This window comes from Belonocnema kinseyi, chromosome 5, assembly GCF_010883055.1.
Source record: "Belonocnema kinseyi isolate 2016_QV_RU_SX_M_011 chromosome 5, B_treatae_v1, whole genome shotgun sequence".
Classification (NCBI taxonomy): Eukaryota; Metazoa; Arthropoda; class Insecta; order Hymenoptera; family Cynipidae; genus Belonocnema; species Belonocnema kinseyi.
In genome coordinates this window covers 131,589,023-131,609,407 of record NC_046661.1, presented here as the reverse complement: position 1 = coordinate 131,609,407, position 20,385 = coordinate 131,589,023, and the positions used below count along the sequence as shown (strand labels likewise).

At 24.9% G+C, this 20,385-nt stretch overlaps 2 protein-coding genes across 2 annotated transcripts in view; one reads left to right on the top strand and one right to left on the bottom strand.

The window, feature by feature from the left end:
- Nucleotides 1-9,898, bottom strand: part of LOC117172777 (histone PARylation factor 1) — a 21,456-nt gene extending 11,558 nt beyond the window's left edge. Inside the window, exon 1 of the mRNA XM_033360985.1 lies at nucleotides 9,623-9,898. Coding sequence (XP_033216876.1) covers nucleotides 9,623-9,769 — 147 coding nt within the window. The 5' untranslated portion in view covers nucleotides 9,770-9,898. The remainder of the gene's footprint in view (nucleotides 1-9,622) is intronic.
- A 4,001-nt stretch (nucleotides 9,899-13,899) lies between these two features.
- The window catches only part of LOC117172837 (single-stranded DNA-binding protein, mitochondrial), a 16,599-nt gene continuing 10,113 nt past the window's right edge, over nucleotides 13,900-20,385 (top strand). Inside the window, exons 1-3 of the mRNA XM_033361085.1 lie at nucleotides 13,900-14,016; nucleotides 14,095-14,197; nucleotides 19,146-19,265. Of these exons, the coding sequence (XP_033216976.1) occupies nucleotides 14,002-14,016; nucleotides 14,095-14,197; nucleotides 19,146-19,265 (238 nt within the window). The 5' untranslated portion in view covers nucleotides 13,900-14,001. The remainder of the gene's footprint in view (nucleotides 14,017-14,094; nucleotides 14,198-19,145; nucleotides 19,266-20,385) is intronic.

Here is a 20,385-nt window from a genome sequence, read left to right as displayed (position 1 = left end):
ACTATAAATAAAAAAGATCAATTTCCCACAAAAAAATAAAATTTTTCAACAAAATACATGAATTTTTTAACAAAAAAGACACATTTTTACAACAAAAAAAAGGACTTTCAAAACAAAAGACGAATCTTGAAGAAACAGAGTTGAATTTTTAACCCAAAAATATGAATTATCAACAAGAAAGTTTGTTTTTAAATAAATAGTTCAATTTTGAACTCAATAAGTCGAATTTTTTAACAAGAAGATTAATTTTCTATAAAAAATGCAAATTTTCAACAAAATACATGACTTTTCAACCAATTAATTTCATTTTTAACAAAAAAAAGATAAGTTTTTACCAAATGATATCAATTTTAAAAACAATAGACGAATAGTCAAGAAGAGTTTCATTTTTAAGTCAAAAACATGAATTTTTATCATCAAAGTTGATTTTCAACAAAAAAAAACAACAAATTTTTAAATCAAAAGATTAACTTTCTACAAAAATGATGAATTTATAAACAAGAAGATTATACTTTAAATAAAAAAGATCAATTTCCCACAAAAAAATAAAATTTTTCAACAAAATACATGGATTTTTAACGAAATAGTTTCATTTTTAACAAAAAAAAAAGACATATTTTTATCAAAAGAGAAGAACTTTCAAACCAATGGACTGATACTGAAGAAACAGAGTTGAATTTTTAACCCAAAAATGTGAATTTTCAACAAGAAAGTTTATTTTTAAACAAATAGTTAAATTTTGAACTCAAAAAATCGAATTTTTTAACAAGAAGATTAATTTTCTACAAAAAATGCAATTTTTCAACAAAATACATGACTTTTCAACCAATTAATTGCATTTTTAACAAAAAAAAGATAAGTTTTTACCTAAAGAAGTCAATTTTAAAAACAATAGACGAATAGTCAAGAAGAGTTTCATTTTTAAGTCAAAAACATGAATTTTTATCATCAAAGTTGATTTTCAACAAAAAAAAGACAAATTTTTAAAGCAAAAGATTAACTTTCTACCAAAAAGATGAATTTTCAACTGAGATTATGAATATCTATCTAGAAAACCTTAAATTTTCAACCAAAAAGATAAATTTATAAACAAGAATATTAATTTTCAAATAAAAAAAGATTAATTTTCTACTAAAAACGACCATTTTTAAACAAAGTACATGAATCTTTAACAAAAATAATTTCATTTTTAACAACAAAAAAATACAAATTTTTACCAAAAAAACAAAGAAAGAATTTTCAAACCAATAGACGAATTATTGAAGAAAAAGAGTTGAATTTTGAATCCAGAAATATGAATTTTCAACAACAAAGTTGATTTTTAAACACGAAATGTAATTTAAAAAAAAACATTACTTTTCAACCAATTAACTGCAGTTTTAACAAAAAGAGATAAGTTTTTACTAAAAGAGATGATTTTTAAAAACAATAAATGAATGTTGAATAATAGTTTCATTTTTAACCCGACAATATGAATTTTTATCATCAAAGTTGACTTTCAACCCAAAAAGTCAAATTTTTAAACAAGAATATTAATTTTCTACCAAAAATACAAATTTTCATAAATAATTTTTCAACAAAGAACATGATTTTTTAACGCAATAGTTGAATTTTGAATTTAAAAAAAAACACAATTTTCAACTAAGTAGTTAAATTTTAACTAAAAAAATAATAATTTTCTACCGCAAATAGAATAGTAACATTTTTAGTGAAAAAATTAGTCTTAAACCAAAACTTCAACAATTATATTCAAAGTAAAAAAAATTCATGTTAAACCAAATAGATGAATTTTCAACTAAAACTATAGAATTTTCAAATTAAATAAGTTAGATTTTCAGTTTAAAAAATTACTTTTAAAAAAAATTGTTACATTTGCAAACAAAGTAATGAATTTTCAAAATACTAAAAAGATCATTTTTCAACCAAAAATTGAATAATTAAATTTTTAGTCCAAAACTGAAGGTTCAACCAAAGATATGAATTTTCAACTAAAATTATGGAATATTCAACTGGAATAATAGTTAAATTTTCAGTTGAAACAAAAAATAATTTCCAACCAAAAAATATCCAAGGAAAAAAGAAATGTTCATTCGAACAGCTCATTTTTCAACGAAAGAAATTAATTTTTTAATAATTAATTTTAAAAATTATAAATATTTAACTGGAATCTAACTTTTTTAACGAAAAGAAGAATTTTTTAAACAAGAAAATCAACTTTCAAAGAAAAATATAATTTTCTGCAAAAGAAATCGATTTTTTAACATAATACGTGAATTTTCAACGAAACGCAAAAAATGTCAAAAACAATTTAAAATTAGAAAAGATTTCAAAATTTTTTAAACAAAGTCCAGGTTTTTGATTACTTCGAACAAAACATTTATCAGTATTTTAAGGATTTTGAAATATTCTAAAATAATAATAATAAAAAAAATTATAAAAATCATCGGGAAACTTAAAATGTATTTTTTACTTCAAAAAATTAATTTACAAAAAATTTTCGAAAAAGAATCTGCAAGAAGCCTAAAAAATTTCTTGAAACTTGCAGAATAAAAAAAATGCATCATTTGAAAAGACACTTGGACGTTTAAAAAAATGTTCAAAATAATTAGAAAATTGCACAAATTTAGAAACTTGTTAAGCATTTGGAAAGGCTTCAAAATAATACATTTTTTTTTTGTAAAATTCCTCCGAAAATTTTAAAATATTTTTTTTTATAAGCAAAAATTATTTTAAGATAATATTTAGAAAGATTTTAAAATATTTAAAAATATTTCCAAAATTAACGAAAAATTTTGTTTAGATTTTTAAACAATGTCTTCAAATTTGCAGAATTGAAAAAATTTGAATAATTTTAAATAATATTTAGAAGTTTTTAAAAAATTTTGAAACTAATTAAAAATTTTAACAGATTTCAACAAATTTAAAATAAAGTGTAGATTTTGGAAGATTATTAACAAAAAAATTGGAAACATTTTAAGAGTTTTGAAAGGTTACAAAATAATTTTTTAATAAAACTTGATATTTTCGATGAAAAACACTAAAGAATCCGAAATTGTTCAAGCATGAAAATATTATTATTTAAATAAAAAATCATTGGATTTACATCTAATGTTTAACGAAAATGTAATAGCAACTGCAGGCGAAATACGCTAAAATATATTAAAGTTGTTGAAAAATTGTAAACTTTTTTTTGAAATGCACATTATGAATTTTAATAATAATGAAAAGCAATAACAAACAAAAAATTTGTCAATTTTATATCATTATAATAAAGTTGAACACAATATCGAAAAGTGCGCATTTCGGACCAATTTTAACCGAGCGTGAAGCACGACATACGTTATAAAAATATATTCTTTAAAGTCGAAGGAGCTTTAACAAAAGAGAATTCGCAATCACCAAATTACTTAAGTCAAATTTTCAGTCTGCTTCGAAACTTTATGATCTTAAATAAAATTATTTTAAAAATACGAGCCAAAAATACCAATATGAAAATTGTATATTAATTAAAATAATTAATTAGATAATCTGAAGAAAATGAGTTCTTCCTTCATTAAAAATTAGTTTTTATATCTGAATTTCTAACTATTCCAATTTTTGTGGAAATTTTTTTTTTATAGACACTTCATCTTCTGGGTTGAAAGTTAATTTCTTTAGTTGAAGATTAGTTTGTTTTTTATTGAAAATTAATTTTTCACCTAACAATTGAACTATTCCGTTTATTTATTATTATTTTTTTTGAAAATGTATTTTCTGGATATAAATGTAAATCTTCTTGGTTACAAATTTATCTACTTCATTGAAAATTCATCTATTTTGTTAGAAATTTGTCTTTGTAGTAGTAATCTCCTATTTTGGGTACAAAATTCAACCATTTGGTTGAAAAAAAAAATTATGTTAAAGATTCACTTTGTAATTAACAATTAATTTATTTTGTTACAAATATAACGATTGTGCTGAAAATTAGTTTTTTCCTTTTTATTTACCACAATTTTTTGACTGAATGTATAGCTGTTTCATTTTTGATAAAAGATTGATATTTTTTAATTGAAAATTCACTTATTTGCTTGAAAACTCGTCTTTTTTGGGTTGTAAATTCAACTTTTTTCCTGAAAAATTTAAATAAAAAATTTTTTGGCTAAAAAAACTAAACATCTTAGATAAGATTTTTCTTTTCTGTATTCAAGGATTCAAATGATTTGTTGAAATTTTGCATTTTTTGGTTTAATACAACCGTTTTTGATTAAAAATAAAAATATTTTTATTGTAAAAACGAAATTATTGTTACATACTGAATATTTTTAATTAAAACGTAATAATTTCATTTTTTAAATCTGAATATTTTTCATTTATTATCAAACATAATTTTTACTAAAAAAATATAAATTGCCAAGCAAAACTGAACTATTTAAATTTTAAGTTAACAAAACTAATGTTCTTCCAAACAGATAAATTTTCAAATAAAGTGATGAATTTTCAACTAAAATTGTAAATCTTTGACTGGAATTGTTGAATTTGAAACCAGAAAGATGAATTTTTAACTAAAATAGTGAATTTTTAACTAGAATAATTAAATTTTTGACAAAAACGAATAATTTTCAATCAAGAAGATTAATTTCGACCAAAAAAGACGATTTTTCAACAGAAAAGGATCATTTTTCAACGAAAAATTAAATAATTAAATGTTAAGTTAACAAAATTAATGTTCTACCAAACAGATGAATTTTTAAATAAAACTATGAAATACTCAACTGGAAAAAATTAAATTTTCAGTTGAAAAAATTACTTTAAAAAAAAAAACTTTAAAAAAATGGTTACATTTTCAAATAAACTGATGAATATTCAACTAAAATTGTAAAGCTTTGATTGGAATTGTGGAATTTTAAACCAGAAATACGATTTTTTAACTCAAAAGGGTTATTTTTCAACCAAAAATTAAATAATTAAATATTAAGTTTAGAAAATTAATGTTCTACCAAACAGATAAATTTTCAAATAAAACTATGAAATACTCAACTGGAAAAAATTAAATTTTCATTTGAAAAAATTACTTTCAAAAAAAAAAAAAAAAAAACTTTCAAAAAATGGTTACATTTTCAAACAAAGTGATGATTGTTCAACTAAAATGGTAAATCTTTGACTGGAAATGTTGAATTTTAAACCATTTTTAACCAAAAAAGAAACAAAATTTTCAACAAAATGGTTAAATTTTCGACAAAAAAAAAGTTTTAGTTTGATCCAAGATTTTTTCCAACCTAAAAGATGAAGTTTCAACTATAATGATAAATATTTAACTTGAATACTTACAATTTCAACCGAAAAGAAGAATTTTTAAACAAGAAAATTTACTTGCAATGAAAAAGATAGTTGTCTACCAAAAAATCTATTTTTAACAAAATATGTGGATTTTCAACGAAATAGTTAAATTTTCAATTAAAAAAGACTCAATTTCATTCCAAATTATTGAATTTTGAACAAGAAAATATTAATCTTCAACAAAAAAGGCGAATTTTTCACAAAGTACATAAATTTTCAAACAAATATTGAAATTTTGAAATAAAAAATATCAGTTTTCAACCAAAAATAGAATTTTTTGTGTTGAAAATCTAATTCTCAACCAAGAAAGACAACGGATTTTCAGCAAAATGGTTAAATTTTCTACTGGAATAGTGAAATTTTGAGTTCAAAAAATATGAATTCGCAACAAACAATATAGCAAAATTTTCTATCATAATTCGGAAATATTTCTTTTTTGAAATACTACTTCTACTCTAAAAATTACTTGAAGTACTTTCTTTATCTAAAATTTGGAAGAGTCAACTTTTAAATTGTGACGAATTCTAACTAGGAAGAGTAAATTTTTTAATTTCCTTCTTCTGAAACCGAATCATTTTTTTTTAATTCCGAAAAATAAAAATGCCGAATTATAAAATATCCGAATTGGAAAATTCCTGATTTGTAAAATTCAAGAAATTAAACAATGACAATTTTTGTATAAATATATTTTATTAAATGCAGGGCATAAATTCAGTAACTCAGTAGCTGCAAGCTAAATTCTCATTTTTTGAACTTGAAAATTGGATTTTTTGACAACTTCTAAATTTGACCAAACTTGCCCCTCAATCTAAAAAAAATCACTCTATTTTCATCGTAACTTATAAAATTTTTCAAACAAAATATATATATTTAAAATACCATTTTTGCGCAAGCTTTTTGTATTTTTTTTTTCAAATTCTATGCACATTAAAGAAAGGCATCACCCACAAATATTTTATTAAAAATTATTGCTATTTTAAATTCAAACAATTTTCGAAATTAAACAAATTTTTAATAATTGAAAAAAAATAATATTGTATTTGTAATCAATAAAATATATTTATAAAAAAATTTAATTGTTCAATTTCTTGAATTTTACAATTCGGGAATTTCAAAGTAAAAATAACTTTTCTAAATAATTGACAAAAATGATTAAAATAATAAAAACTTGAATTTTACTACGATCCTTTTTGCTAGAAAATTATTCTTTTTGGTCGAAAATTCATTTGTTTAGTGAAAAATTAGTTCTCTTTTTATTAAAAATTAATTTTTTTACCTGAAAATATAACTATTTCAATTTTTGTTGAAAATTTATCTTTATTGATAGAAATTATTCTTCTTGTCGTTATAGCCTCATTAGTCTTCTTAGTTGAAAATTCATTTAATTAGTTGAGACCTATATTGTTAAAAATTTGTCATTATTAGTAGAAAATTGATCATTTTTGGTATAAAATTTATCTTTTGGATGAAAATTTACAATTTGATTTAAAAAACCATTTCTTTGGTCACAAATGTAACTATTTTGTTTAAAAAGTTTTTTTGTTGTTGAAATGTATTTTTTTTTTTTACTGAATATGTAGCTCTTACATTTTTGATAAAATATTGATCTTTTTTACTTGAAAATTCACTTATTTACTTGGAAGCTGGTATTTTTCTAGTTGCAAATTCAACTTTTTTGTCAAAAAATCGTCTTTTTGGCTTGAAAACTCAACATTTTCGATGGGATTTTTTTCTTTATTGACTGAAAACCCATTCTTGGCTGAAAACTCAACTCTGTTGTTGAAAATTTATCTTTTTCGTTTAAAAATTAATCTTTTTTGGTCAAGGATCCAAATGATTTATTGAAAATTCGTATGATTTGCTTTAATTCAACCATTTTTGATTGAAAACAAACATATTTTTTTAGTAAAAATCAATTTGTTGAAATTAACTGAATTGGAATATTTTCGAGTAATAAAATTTCCGAAATTGAAAATTCCAGTATAATGAAATTTCCGAATAGTAAAATACCTCAATTGGAAAGTTCCGGAATAATGAAATTCCCGGATTTGAAAATTTCCAAAAATTCAAATCACTAAATTGGGAAATTCCCGAATAATAAAATTCCTGAAATGAAAAATTCGCGAATAATTAAATTTGTAAATGATAAAATATTCGAATAATAAATAAAAAAATAATAAAATTGCCAAAAAATAAAAATACCGAATTGGAAAATCCACGAAGGCTAAAATACACAAATAATACAATTTGCCTTAAAATAAAAATAACGAATTGGAAAATTTACGAATAATAAAAATTCACGTTAGTTAAAAATATTGCCGAATTGGAAAATTCCCGAAATGAAAGATTAAAAATAATTTGTTAAAAATAATATTACATTATTGTATTTGTAATCAATAAAATAAATTTATAAAAAATTGTAATTGTTTAATTTCGGAAAATTTTCAATTTGGATATTTTATAATTCGGGAATTTTCTGTCGGGAATTTTATTACTCGGGAAAATTTTATTATTCGGGAATTTTTCAATTCGGTATCTTTATTTTTTCGGCAATTTTATTATTCGAGAATTTTACAGTGCCGGGAATTTTATTTTTCGGGATTTTTCAGTCGTCCCAATAAAATTCCTGAATTGGGAAGTTTCCGAATTAAAATTCTTGAATTAGTAAATTCCAGAATAATAAAATTCCCGAATTCAAAGACTCCTAAAAATTCCCGCAAAGTAAAATTTCTGAATTGGAAAATTCCCGATTAAAAAAATTTCGGATTAATAAAATTTCCGAATTGAAAAATTCCCGAAAAATGAAATTTTTGAATTGGAAAATTCCCGAGTCCGAAAACTCATGATTAATAAAATTCTCGCATAATAAAATTTTTAAATGATGAAATACTCGAAATGAAAAATTTTTGAATAATAAAATGGAACGATTGAAAAATCACGAAAAAGAAAATTTCCGGTACTGTAAAACTACCGAAAAATAAAAATACTGAATTGGAAAATCCAGGAAGATTAAAATTCACAAATAATACAATTTGCCTTAAAATAAAAATAACGAATTGGAAAATTCCCGAAATGAAAGACTAAAAATAATTTGTAAAAATAATATTTCATTATTGTATTTGAAATCAATAAAATAAATTTATAAAAAATTGTAATTGTTTTTTGGATATTTTATAATTCAGCAATTTTCTGTCTGGAATTTTATTACTTGGGAAAATTTCAATTCGAAAATTTTATTATTCGGGATTTTTCAGTCGTCCCAATAAAATTCCTGAATTGGGAAGTTTCCGAATTAAAACTCCTGAATTGGTAAATTCCAGAATAATAAAATTCCCGAAATCAAAGACTCCTGAAAATTCCCCATTAAAAAAATTTCAGATTAATAAAATTTCCAAATTGAGAAATTCCCGAATAATGAAATTTTTGAATTGGAAAATTTCCGAATCCGAAAACTTCTGATTAATAAAATTTGTAATGATAAAATACCCGAATTGGACAATTTTCCAATAATAAAATTCCTGAATTGGGATGTTCCCGAATTAAAATTCTTGAATTGGGTAATTTCGGAATAATAAAATTCCTGAAAAAATTTCCGAATTGAAAAATTCAAAAATAATGAAATTTTCGAACTAGAAAATTCCCGAGTTCGAAAACTCCTGATTAATAAAACTCCAAAAATTCCAAAATTCGCGAAAAGTTAAATTTGTAAATGATAAAATAACCGAATTGGAAAATTTTCGAAAAATAAAATGAAACGACTGAAAAACCCCGAAAAATAAAATTTCCGTATTCGAAAATTTCTGAATTGGAAAATACTCGATTAAAAAAATGTCCGAATTGAAAAATTCATAAATTGGGAAATTTTCCGAATAACAATAATCCCGAATACCTACGCAATCTCAAAATTAATTAAATGAAGGCCATGGCTGCTTCTACCGAAATTTCAGTACGAATAGTGGTACCAAAATGTCGGTACACAAATAGCGGCATTTTTTCGGTACAGACACTCCCATGAATTAAATAATTTTTTTAATCGCAGGAAATGCTTCTTTTCATATAATGCACGGCACTTTCTCGCAGAGAATACTCTTGCTTTAGTAAACAAAAAACAAAACACCAAAAATGTTTGGCAGGAGGAAAGCAATGCTATGAACTAGTTACAATATTTAGAAGCTTCTTCAACCAAAAAAGAATTTATTGTTTAATTAACGACTGAAGAATGAATAGAAATAAAGGCTATGATCTGATTTCTATCAAGAGGAAGAAAAAATAACTTTGCAATTAGTGTAGAGGTTAAGAAACTTACCTGTTCACTTTTCGGCGGATGTTTGTATTTTTTATGATGCACCGGATTCTTTTGGTAACACTTAACACCAAATTGACATGAATAACGCGGATCGTCTTTATATTGCTTGATCTCATCCTCGTTCATATCTTTAGGATTTTTATACATTTTGGCAAAAATCGGACGCCCGTTTTCTGAGAGACAAAAGTAGAAAACGCGAGAGAAATTCGATAGGCGCGAAGCGAATCAGTCGGATCGTTCACTTGCGTTGCATTCTCTCTCTCCCACTCTCGCCTCTCCTCTCTCTGTAAACTGACAGTGAACAGTAAAAGAGTAGTCAAAAGAGCGATTATTTAAATCGGATTTAATTTAAATTTACGTAAATAAAGCCAACAAAGCATTATATTAATCTTAAATAATTAATTAATATACAATCTACAGTAAAACATTAATTAAATTATTCACACTTGCTGAAAGATAAAAGAAGAATATTAATCAGGGAAGCGGTACTTCCGGCCTTCTTCACAAAATGGTGGCGAATTTGAAATGTAAAACTTCAAACTCCAAAATTCTACAAAATAAACAATTGAATTTAAGAAAAACCGTGCCAAGAAATTATTAAAAGTATTTTCAGTGAATTATTTTACTTAGTTAACAAACTAGGTACTGCGTGCTGTTTTGAATAAATGTATAGCATTAGGTATTTCATGTAGTGACGTCACCTGGCAAGACGTCTGCACGCCAAGAGCCATGCTATAAAGCCAATTGCATGGGATGAAGATGTATTTACACGCCTGTCGTTTGCAAATGGAAAATATATCTTCTTCTCATTCCACCATGGTATTGTGACATGGTAGAATGAGAGGAAGATACATTCTTCGTCTGCATACGACGAGCGTGTAAATACACCATAAAACCTTATTTCTTTTCATGACATGTAAAAAAATAATTTTTAGCCATAAGTATATTTAGATATTATTTTTTATTACCAAAACAGCTATCAAATTAAATAATAAATTCGTTACAATTTTTTTTTCAATTTTACTATTTGATTCAATAGCCTTTGAAAAATAAAAATAGTCTCAGGATTTTAGGCAGATGTTTTTTTTTAAAGTTATTTAAGAAATTAGGTTTTGTCTCATGCAATTCATCCTATTGTTTGGCCCTTGACGGTCATACACCTCGGATTTCCACAACCCAGTCTGAAATACCAATGGGAGAGTTCATCGGTGGCGCCTAGTGATGGGAATTAGAGACCCTATAAGAAGAGAGACTGGTCTTTGGGTGAAAAAATGGCCGACGATTACAGTGTGTACATGCGTGAGCCAGCTGTTGCAACGGTTGAGCTGCTATGTGTTTTTCATGTGTTTACGAATGCATCCAGTGGAGTCAGAACGCGGATATCTCTGGCATGTGCAGTAGTTATTCATGTGTATTTTTAGGTTATGTAACACCTTGTGTCATTTTAAAAGATTTTAAAATACACAGGAATTACTACTGCGCATGTCAGGGAGATCCGCGTTCTGATACCACTGTGTTTATCAAAAGCAAAACACTTTTGAAAATATACAGAAAGAATTAACGTGAGTATTAATAATTAAACATGGAATATGTAGAATAATAAAAACATTAAATGTTGACAATGACAAGTATTATGATGAGAAAAGGTTTAATTTTAAGGTTATGAATTTCTATCACTTATGAATTATGTGTTTGTAATAAAAATGATGTAAAATTTCGTATACAAAATAATTATTATTATATAAATAATATAATAATATTAATAATCAGGTGTTTATAGAATAGAAATCGACATTTTCTTTTTTTAGGTTACAAAATGATCAACTGTTGCGTACCGTCGCGTACGTTCCAATCTTGGGTACCTTTTCACGGAGACCCTTTTGAATTAATCGTTGAATTCATTTGACAAGTCGAGTTCGTATCTAGGTTGTGAACCAATCAAATTTGCCATAAACTAACAAAGTAGCTAGAAATGAATCATATAAAAAATATTAATTCCACAATTAATTCAAAACAGGCCTCCGTGAAAAGGCATCCTTATTTCTAAAATGTAATTTCAACATTTTTCAACAACATTTTTTTACAATTTGTGCATTTCTATTGTGTTTCTAGTTTAAAAAAGTTTAAGGATTCAAATCCACATTTTTCCCCCATACGCGCTCATTAGAGCGGCCATTTTTTCATCCTGACTCAAATGCACCAATGAGAAGGTTTGGGACGTGAATGACCAGTCTCTTTTATAGGGTGCCTAGATGCGTCACCTAACTAGTGAATCTATAATAAATTCCAAGAACTAAACAAGATGCTACAGGTTAAAAATAGGTGGAGTTATCTATGTCTCTTTTTATTCAATGGCATTTTGTTAGTTCTTTTAACTTATTATAGCTTCGCTAGTGAAATGCCTCATGAAGATTATATAATATCTTTGCTACGACTTTCTTTAATTTTTTTTTTTGTTGGAAATTAATTTCTTAAATTGAAAATTGATCTTTTTAATGGGAAATTGAACTCTTTGTTTGAAAATTCATATATTAGTTAATAATTTATCTTTCGAATAGAAAATTATTCTGATATAAAAATATTTGTTGTTGTTGTTGTTGAAAAGGGAACTATTTCATTTATGCTTGAAATCTTTTCTTTATTAGTTGAAAATAAAAGTTTATGAAATTCGTAAAATGTAAAAAATAGACAAGTAATTGAAATATTAAGTTTTTTCTTCCTAAACTGAATGACTTAAACTTTTTCAACAAAAAACTTTCGATGGATAAAACCAGAACCATGGCTAAATAAGGGGCCATTCACAAAATACGTGATACGTTTAGGGGAGGGTGGGGGTCTGTAGAAGTATCATTCTCCATGTTAAACCCAATGGAGAAAGTATCACGCAGGGGGGGGGGGGGGGGGGGGGGGGGGGGGGGGTCAGAAGTTCCTGAAAAATGTATCACGTATTTTGTGAATGACCTCTTATAGATTCTGAGTTCAGAGAAATAAATCATTTTTGTTTGTCCCAATGATTAATCTCGTCTCTGTCGAGCTTTAAAATGATATTTATACTTTTAAAACTATTATTTTTTGCTTTAAACTAAAACTTTTTATTGCCTTTTTATTCACATTTTGACAGATTTTAAATACTAAATTAAAGCCATGTGAGGAGAGGGTCACGTGACCAAACCTGATCCTCAATTTTTCTTTCCCAACTTACGTCTAAACGAAATTAGGTATCGCTCTGAAAGTTTGGGAAATGAAAGAGAAGCTAATAAAGTCCATGTCTCTGCTTTGTTCCGGTGCATGTTTTGGAAAAAAAATTTCGAAGAAAATACAAGTGCAAGTTTCATTCCCAACTTACGTCCACACGAAATGAGATATCGTTTTAAAAATTTGGCACGCTAAATAGAAGGCATGCAGAAATGTGTCTCTGGTCCTAAATGATTAGAATTGTAAAAAAAGTTTTTTTTTCATTACTATTTTGGGGCAATACCTACCGTGCTGCAAATCACTGGAATCAATTTTCAAAGCTTTCTATTTGCTAGTTATGAGGTTTATATTTAGCAAAGTGGGACAAAACAACATAAATCGCTCACGAACATTATGCACAGATAATGCAAAAACTAATGTTTGCATTTGAAATGCAAATAAACAAATTTGGTCTGACATACATATCAGCTGTGTCGAAGCAGCGCTATCGCAGCAAGTAGACAACTTTGAACTTCTACGGGCCTGTGGGTAAAACATATTGCATGAATACCGACAGAGAAAGCTAGAAGTCAGACTTCTGCTGTAAAGTCTGAATGCGTCCGTCGATAATCATTATTTTCTTAAATAAATTTTTTTCTGCCCCTAACTCTTTGCAACGCCACAAACAATCCTTGAATATTTATTAACATTTCCCGAAAAGAATTTCCGCGTTATTGCAACTTTTATTTTTCAATATGGGTGAAAAAATATTAATTTTAGGGCTGACTTGATCAGCTGTTATACTCGGCACATGGCCTTAAAGAAAAAATCTTTTTCTTTCTGAAGTCAGAATTAATAACGTTTTTTGCATGAAAATAACATTATTTGTTCATCTGTTATTCCAAAATTCTAATTTAGGATTAAGAAATAACTTTGGATGCATCTTCGAATCATTATTTCTCATAAATAATAAATCTCAATATTTATATAATTCAAAATCAGCGCGCTAGCAGTGACTAATCGGGTTGATGGCGCGACGCAAGCGCAGTTTAAAAAGTTTCACGATTGGGGACACTGCATTGGACAAACCTTAACAAACTATAAGCCTCGTATTATAAATAAACTAGCGTGTCGAGTATTTTGTTAAACTTATTGCCTTTCTATCGCCAGATTTATACAGTGTCAAGTGTCGCATTGAGTAAAAAATGGCTCTACGAAAGGTATAGTGTTTACTATTATACACAGTGGACAGCGAAACTGTTCTTTCGCCAACTTGAAACATTTTTTTTGTTTTTTAGGTTATGTCTGGCGCTTTTCGGCAAATTAAGAAGATAAATGGCAGTAGATTGTTGTCAGATGCTGTACCTCAAGAAGAACCACAGACTCAAAATCTCGAAAAAAGTGAGTAACTTATTTCAGTTCGTTCATTGTATTTGATAGAATATCAAGAAAATCTTCGGTCTGACCTAACCTCAACCGGCTCCGGTTCGCGCGGCATGCATCCTTGACATTTTTTCGATTTTGTGGAGTGTCACACATTATTAAATCTGATTTTCGGGGCTTGATTTTGTCAATTGTCAAGTATTATTTATTCAACTATTGAATCTTCCTTTTTTCCGACCGCTATCGTTTTTCGTGTGTTTTGTTGCAACTTTTTTGAACTGAAAAATCCCAAAATAATAAAATTCTCGACAGTTCACAATATTTTCGAATTTACAAAATTCATACCAAAAATTGCCGAAAAAAACCTTCTCTAAAATCAAATAGTTAATTTTTTTAAATAGTAAAAAAACTTCAAGGCAAATCAGTGCTGAATTTAATCCTTCAAAGTTTGGATAATGTTATTAGGTTCGCACAAAACTTGGTAACAATTTTTTTTAGGCACAATTGTTTTTACCGTAATTTTTTAATACAATTTTTACGAAATTGTTTTTTTTTTTTAATTCAAACAATAATTTCTAAAAACTTTTAAAATTTTTAAATAATTAAATTTCTAAACATGATAAAATTATTTAATTATATAAAAATAAAAAAAACAATACTGGAATAATAAAATTACTGAATTGAAAAATTCCTGAGTAATAAAATTTCCTCATTTTACAATTAACAAAACTAAAATTCCTGGATAATAAAATATCTGAATTGTAACATTCCCGACTAATAAAATATTCTAATCCCGGAAATGCAAAATTCCCAATTAATAACATTCTTGACACTGTAAAATTCTCGAATAAATTAAGTGCCCGAAAAGTCTTTGATATGACCGAAAAATAAAATTTCTAAATAGGAAAATTTTCGAATAAAAAATTCCCGATTGATAAAATATCCGAATTTGAAAATTTCATAATGATAAAATTCCCGATTAATTAAATTTCCAAATAATAAAATTCCCGAAATGGAAAATTCTCGAATAATAAAATTTTCTAACAATAAAATTTTCAAATTGTAAAATTTCCGAATTGTAGAATTCCTAAATAATAAAATTCTTGACACTGTTAAATTCTCGAATAAATTAAACGCCCTAAAAGTTATGATATTACCGAAAAATAAAATTTCTGAATAATAAAATTTCCAAATAATAAATTCCCGATCCATGAAATTTCCAAATAATAAAGTTCCCGAAATGGGAAAGTCTCGAATAATAACATTTCCGAATTATAAAATTTCTAAATAATAAAATTCCCAAACAGTTTATAATATTACTGAAAAATAAAATTTCTAAATACTAAACTACCTAAATAGGAAAATTTCCGACTAATAAATTCCCGATTACTAAAATTCCCGAATTGAAAAATTTCATAATGATAAAATTTCCGATTAATGAAATTTCCGGTTAATAAAATTCTCGAATTGGAAAATTTCATAATAATAAAATTCCCGATTAATGAAATTTCCAAATAATAAATTTTCCGAAATGGAAAATTCTCGAATAATAAAATTTCCTAACAATAAAATTTTCAAAGTGTAAAATTTCCAAATTGTAGAATTCCTTAATAATAAAATTCTTGACACTGTAAAATTCTCAAATAAGTTAAATGCCCAAAAAGTTATGAAATTACTGAAAAATAAAATTTCTGAATAATAAAATTTCCAAATAATAAATTCCCGATTAATGAATTTTCCAAATAATAAAATTTTCAAATTGTGAAATTTCCGAATTCTAGAATTCCTAAATAATAAAATTCTTGACACTGTAAAATTCTCGAATAAATTAAATGCCCTAAAAGTTATGATATTACCGAAAAATAAAATTTCTGAATAATAAAATTTCCAAATAATAAATTCCCGATTAATGAAATTTCCAAATAATAAAATTTTCAAATAATAAAATTCTCGACACTGTAAAATTCTCGAATAAATTAAATGCCCAAAAAGTTATGAAATTACTGAAAAATAAAATTTCTGAATAATAAAATTTCCAGATAATAAATTCCCGATTAATGAATTTTCCAAATAAAAAAATTTTCAAATTGTAAAATTTCCGAATTGTAGAATTCCTAAATAATAAAATTGTCGAATAAATTAAATACCCGAAAAGTTATGAAATTACTGAAAAATAAAATTTCCGATTTGTAGAATTCCTAAATAATAAAATTCTTGACACTGTAAAATTCTCGAATAAATTCAATGCCCGAAAAGTTATGATATTACCGAAAAATAAAATTTCTGAATAATAAAATTTCCAAATAATAAATTCCCGATTAATGAAATTTCCAAATAATAAAATTTTCAAATAATAAAATTCTCGACACTGTAAAATTCTCGAATAAATTAAATGCCCAAAAAGTTATGAAATTACTGAAAAATAAAATTTCTGAATAATAAAATTTCCAGACAATAAATTCCCGATTTAATGAATTTTCCAAATAATAAAATTTTCAAATTGTAAAATTTCCGAATTGTAGAATTCCTAAATAATAAAATTCTCGAATAAATTAAATACCCGAAAAGTTATGAAATTACTGAAAAATAAAATTTCTGAATAATAAAATTTCCGATTTGTAGAATTCCTAAATAATAAAATTCTTGACACTGTAAAATTCTCGAATAAGTTAAATGCCCGAAACTTTATGGAATTACTGAAAAATAAAATTTCTGAATAATAAAATTTCCAAATAATAAATTCCCGATTAATGAAATTTCCAAATAATAAAATTTTCAAATTGTAAAATTTCCGAATTGTAGAATTCCTAAATAATAAAATTCTTGACACTGCAAAATTCTCGAATAAATTAAATGCCCTAAAAGTTATGATATTACCGAAAAATGAAATTTCTAAATAGGAAAATTTTCAATTAATAAATTCAGGATTAATAAAATTTCCGAATTGGAAAATTGCATGATAATAAAATTTCCGAATTATAAAATTTCAGAATAATAAAATTACCGATTAATGAAATTTCCAAATAATAAAATTCCCGAAATGGAAAATTCTCAAATAATAAAATTTCCTAAAAATAAAATTTTCAAATTGTAAAGTTACCGAATTGTAGAATTCCTAAATAATAAAATTCTTGACAATGTAAAATTCTCGAATAAATTAAATACCCGAAAAGTTTACTTGAAAATTTAGGTAATCTAATTATATATTTATCATTTCATATAAAAAATTTTGTTTTTGGTTAAAAATTTGACGATTCCAGTTGAAGATTCATAAGTTAAGTTGAAAATTCATTATCTTCGTTAAAAATGATATTTTTTTATTTCAAAATCCAACTATTTGGCTGAAAATGGGTCTTTTTTAGTTCAAAATTTATGTGTTTTGTTGAAAAATCGTCTTTGTTTGTAAAAAAATTAATCTGTTTAGTTGAAAATTCAAGTAATAAAGTTAAATATTCATTTCATTATTTTTTTAATTAACATTCTGGTTGAAAGTTTGACGATTGCAGTTTAAGATTTAAAATTTTAGTTAAAAATTAATCATTTTGGTTAAAAATTAATTTTTTCAAACTGAAAATGTATCTCCTTGATTTTTGTCTTCAAATATATATTTCTCGGTTCAAATTAAACTATTTCGCTGAACAATGGTCTTTTCTAGTTGAAAATTCAACTATTTCGTTTAAAATTCATGTATTTTGTTGAAAAATCGTCTGTTTTGTTAGAAAATTTATTTTCTTGTTTGCAAATTAATGTTCTTCTTTGAAAATTCATGTTTTTCGTTGAAAATTCAAATATTTCAATTAAATAATAATCATGTTTTTGCTGTAAATTGATCTTTTTGGTTGCAAACAATTAAATTTGTACTAAAAAGCCGAAATTTCAATTAAAAAAAAATTATATTTGAACCAAAAATCAATGAATTTTCAATCAAGGAAAGAAACTTTCAAACAATTAGTTTAATAAAAAAATACGAAATTTTAACAAAATTAATTTGCAAAAAAAGAAGGAATTTGTCATAAAATACGTTTCCAACCAGGAGTGGAATAGTTTATTTTTCAGCTGAAAAGAACAAATAATTTTTAACATAAACATAATTAATTTTTACCAAAAATATCAATTTTCAAACAAGAAGAAAACGTTTTTACCAAAAAGAGAAACTTTCAGCTAAAAAAAATTCTTTAACTAAAAATTGCAGTTTATACTTAAGTTTTGAGTGGAAAAATTTAAGTTTTAACACAAGAATAACAAACTAAAAAAGAATTTACAACCAAGGAAATGAATTCTCAACTAAAAACGATAATTTTTCAGGCAAATACGAAAACAATTTCCAATAAAAATGTTACATTTTCAACTTTAGAAATGAATTTTAATCTAAAAAAAAATATATTATTGTATTTCAATTAAATATTCATTTTATTTTTAAATTGATCTCTTTTTTTAAAATGGGACAACTTGGTTGGAAGTTAAAAAACTTGTTTTTTTATTTTCTGAAAGATTAACTATTTTAACTGAAAATTAAACTATTTTATGTTTTCTTGAACGCTGATATTTTTTAGTTCAAAATTCTACTATGTGGTTGAAAATTTATCTTTTTTATTTTATATTTAAATATTTAGTACTTCAGAGATAAATGCAATTAATTGTTATGTTTCCAGTATTATTCAATACATAATTTATAATAAACTCGGAAAACTGCATACATTTCGAATTGATTGTTTAAAAAAATTCTAAAAAAACCCTGGAATGGTCAGGGAAATTTTTTCCAGGATTTGAGTAGACATCTTGTACTCATTTTTATAATTATAACTAATATTTGACATTTTTAAACGAAAGGAATGGGAAAATAGGCTGGAATTGAAGACTCAGTTGATCCCTGTGGTAATGGCAGTAAATTTAAATCCCGGTTTTTTTTTTTTAATGGAGGATAAAATAAATCGTAATTTATTTTGAAATTTATTATTTTTTGCAGCCATGAATCAAGTAATGTTGTTGGGAAGAGTTGGAGCAGAGCCACAAAAAAGAGGAAGTGCAGAACATCCCGTTGTTCTTTTTTCTCTAGCCACGCACACAAATTACAAATATGATAGTGGTGGGTATTCATACATTTTTTTAAAAATAATTAACTAGAAAACACGCACGCTGCGAGGGCGATTTTTTTTTTATTTCAGGCAATTTTGAAACTAAAACAAAATTAATATTACAGCAACATTTTTGCAATTCATAGTAAATATTATATAAATTAATATAAATACAATTAAGAGAATATTTTTGATAAATCCCTGCAAATTGATGTCTTAACTTATGTAGACACAACGTTTTTCAATTAATGTTCAATTACTGTAAATATTTTCTGAATTTTTTTGATTTTTTATTAAGAATATCAATTTCAGACGAAAAACTGTAACATAAACAGTTTTTGAAGATTATCAATCTTGTTCGATATGTAATTTTTTAAATTAAAAATATTAATTTCATATGAAAGCCTCTCACATAATACAAAATTGCTAAAATAATCTAAATAGCATTAAAGTACAGTTGTTAAAAAATTATAAATATTTTTCAAACTATTATAATTTTTGGTTTGTTATTCCAATTGTTGATTTAAAACGCTAAAATAATCTAAAATTAATTAAAAGATTTTAAATCTTATTTAAAGTAAAACAATTTTTGCTTTAAAATACTAATTTTTGGTGTAAAACGCTAAAATGACCTGAAATTGTGAACATTTTAAAATTTACTTTGAATTAATTTAAAAAAATGAAAAATAACCATTTTGGACGAAAAGCACTAAAATAATCGAAAATGGTTTAAAGATTTTTAATCTTATTCAAAGTAAAATAATTTTTGTTTTAAAATACAAATTTTTTGTGTGAAACTTTAAAATGACCTAAAATTGTAAAAAATTATGAATGTTTGAAATCTCATGTTTTTTAAAAAATATTTCTCCTGAAAAGCGTTACAATAAACTAAAACTCTGTAAAAACTAAAAATATTTTTGAAATTTGAATGATTTTGGTTTTAAAATGCCAGTTTTTGGCGTAAAACGCTAGAAAAATCGAAAATTGTAAAAAAAATATGAATCTTTGAAATTTAAGGTTTTTTTTGTAAAAAAAAATGATTTTCTGTGAAAGACAATAATATGAACTGAAACTGTTCAAGAGTTTCAAATCTCTTCAAAAGTGTAATGATTTTGGTTTTAAAATACCAGC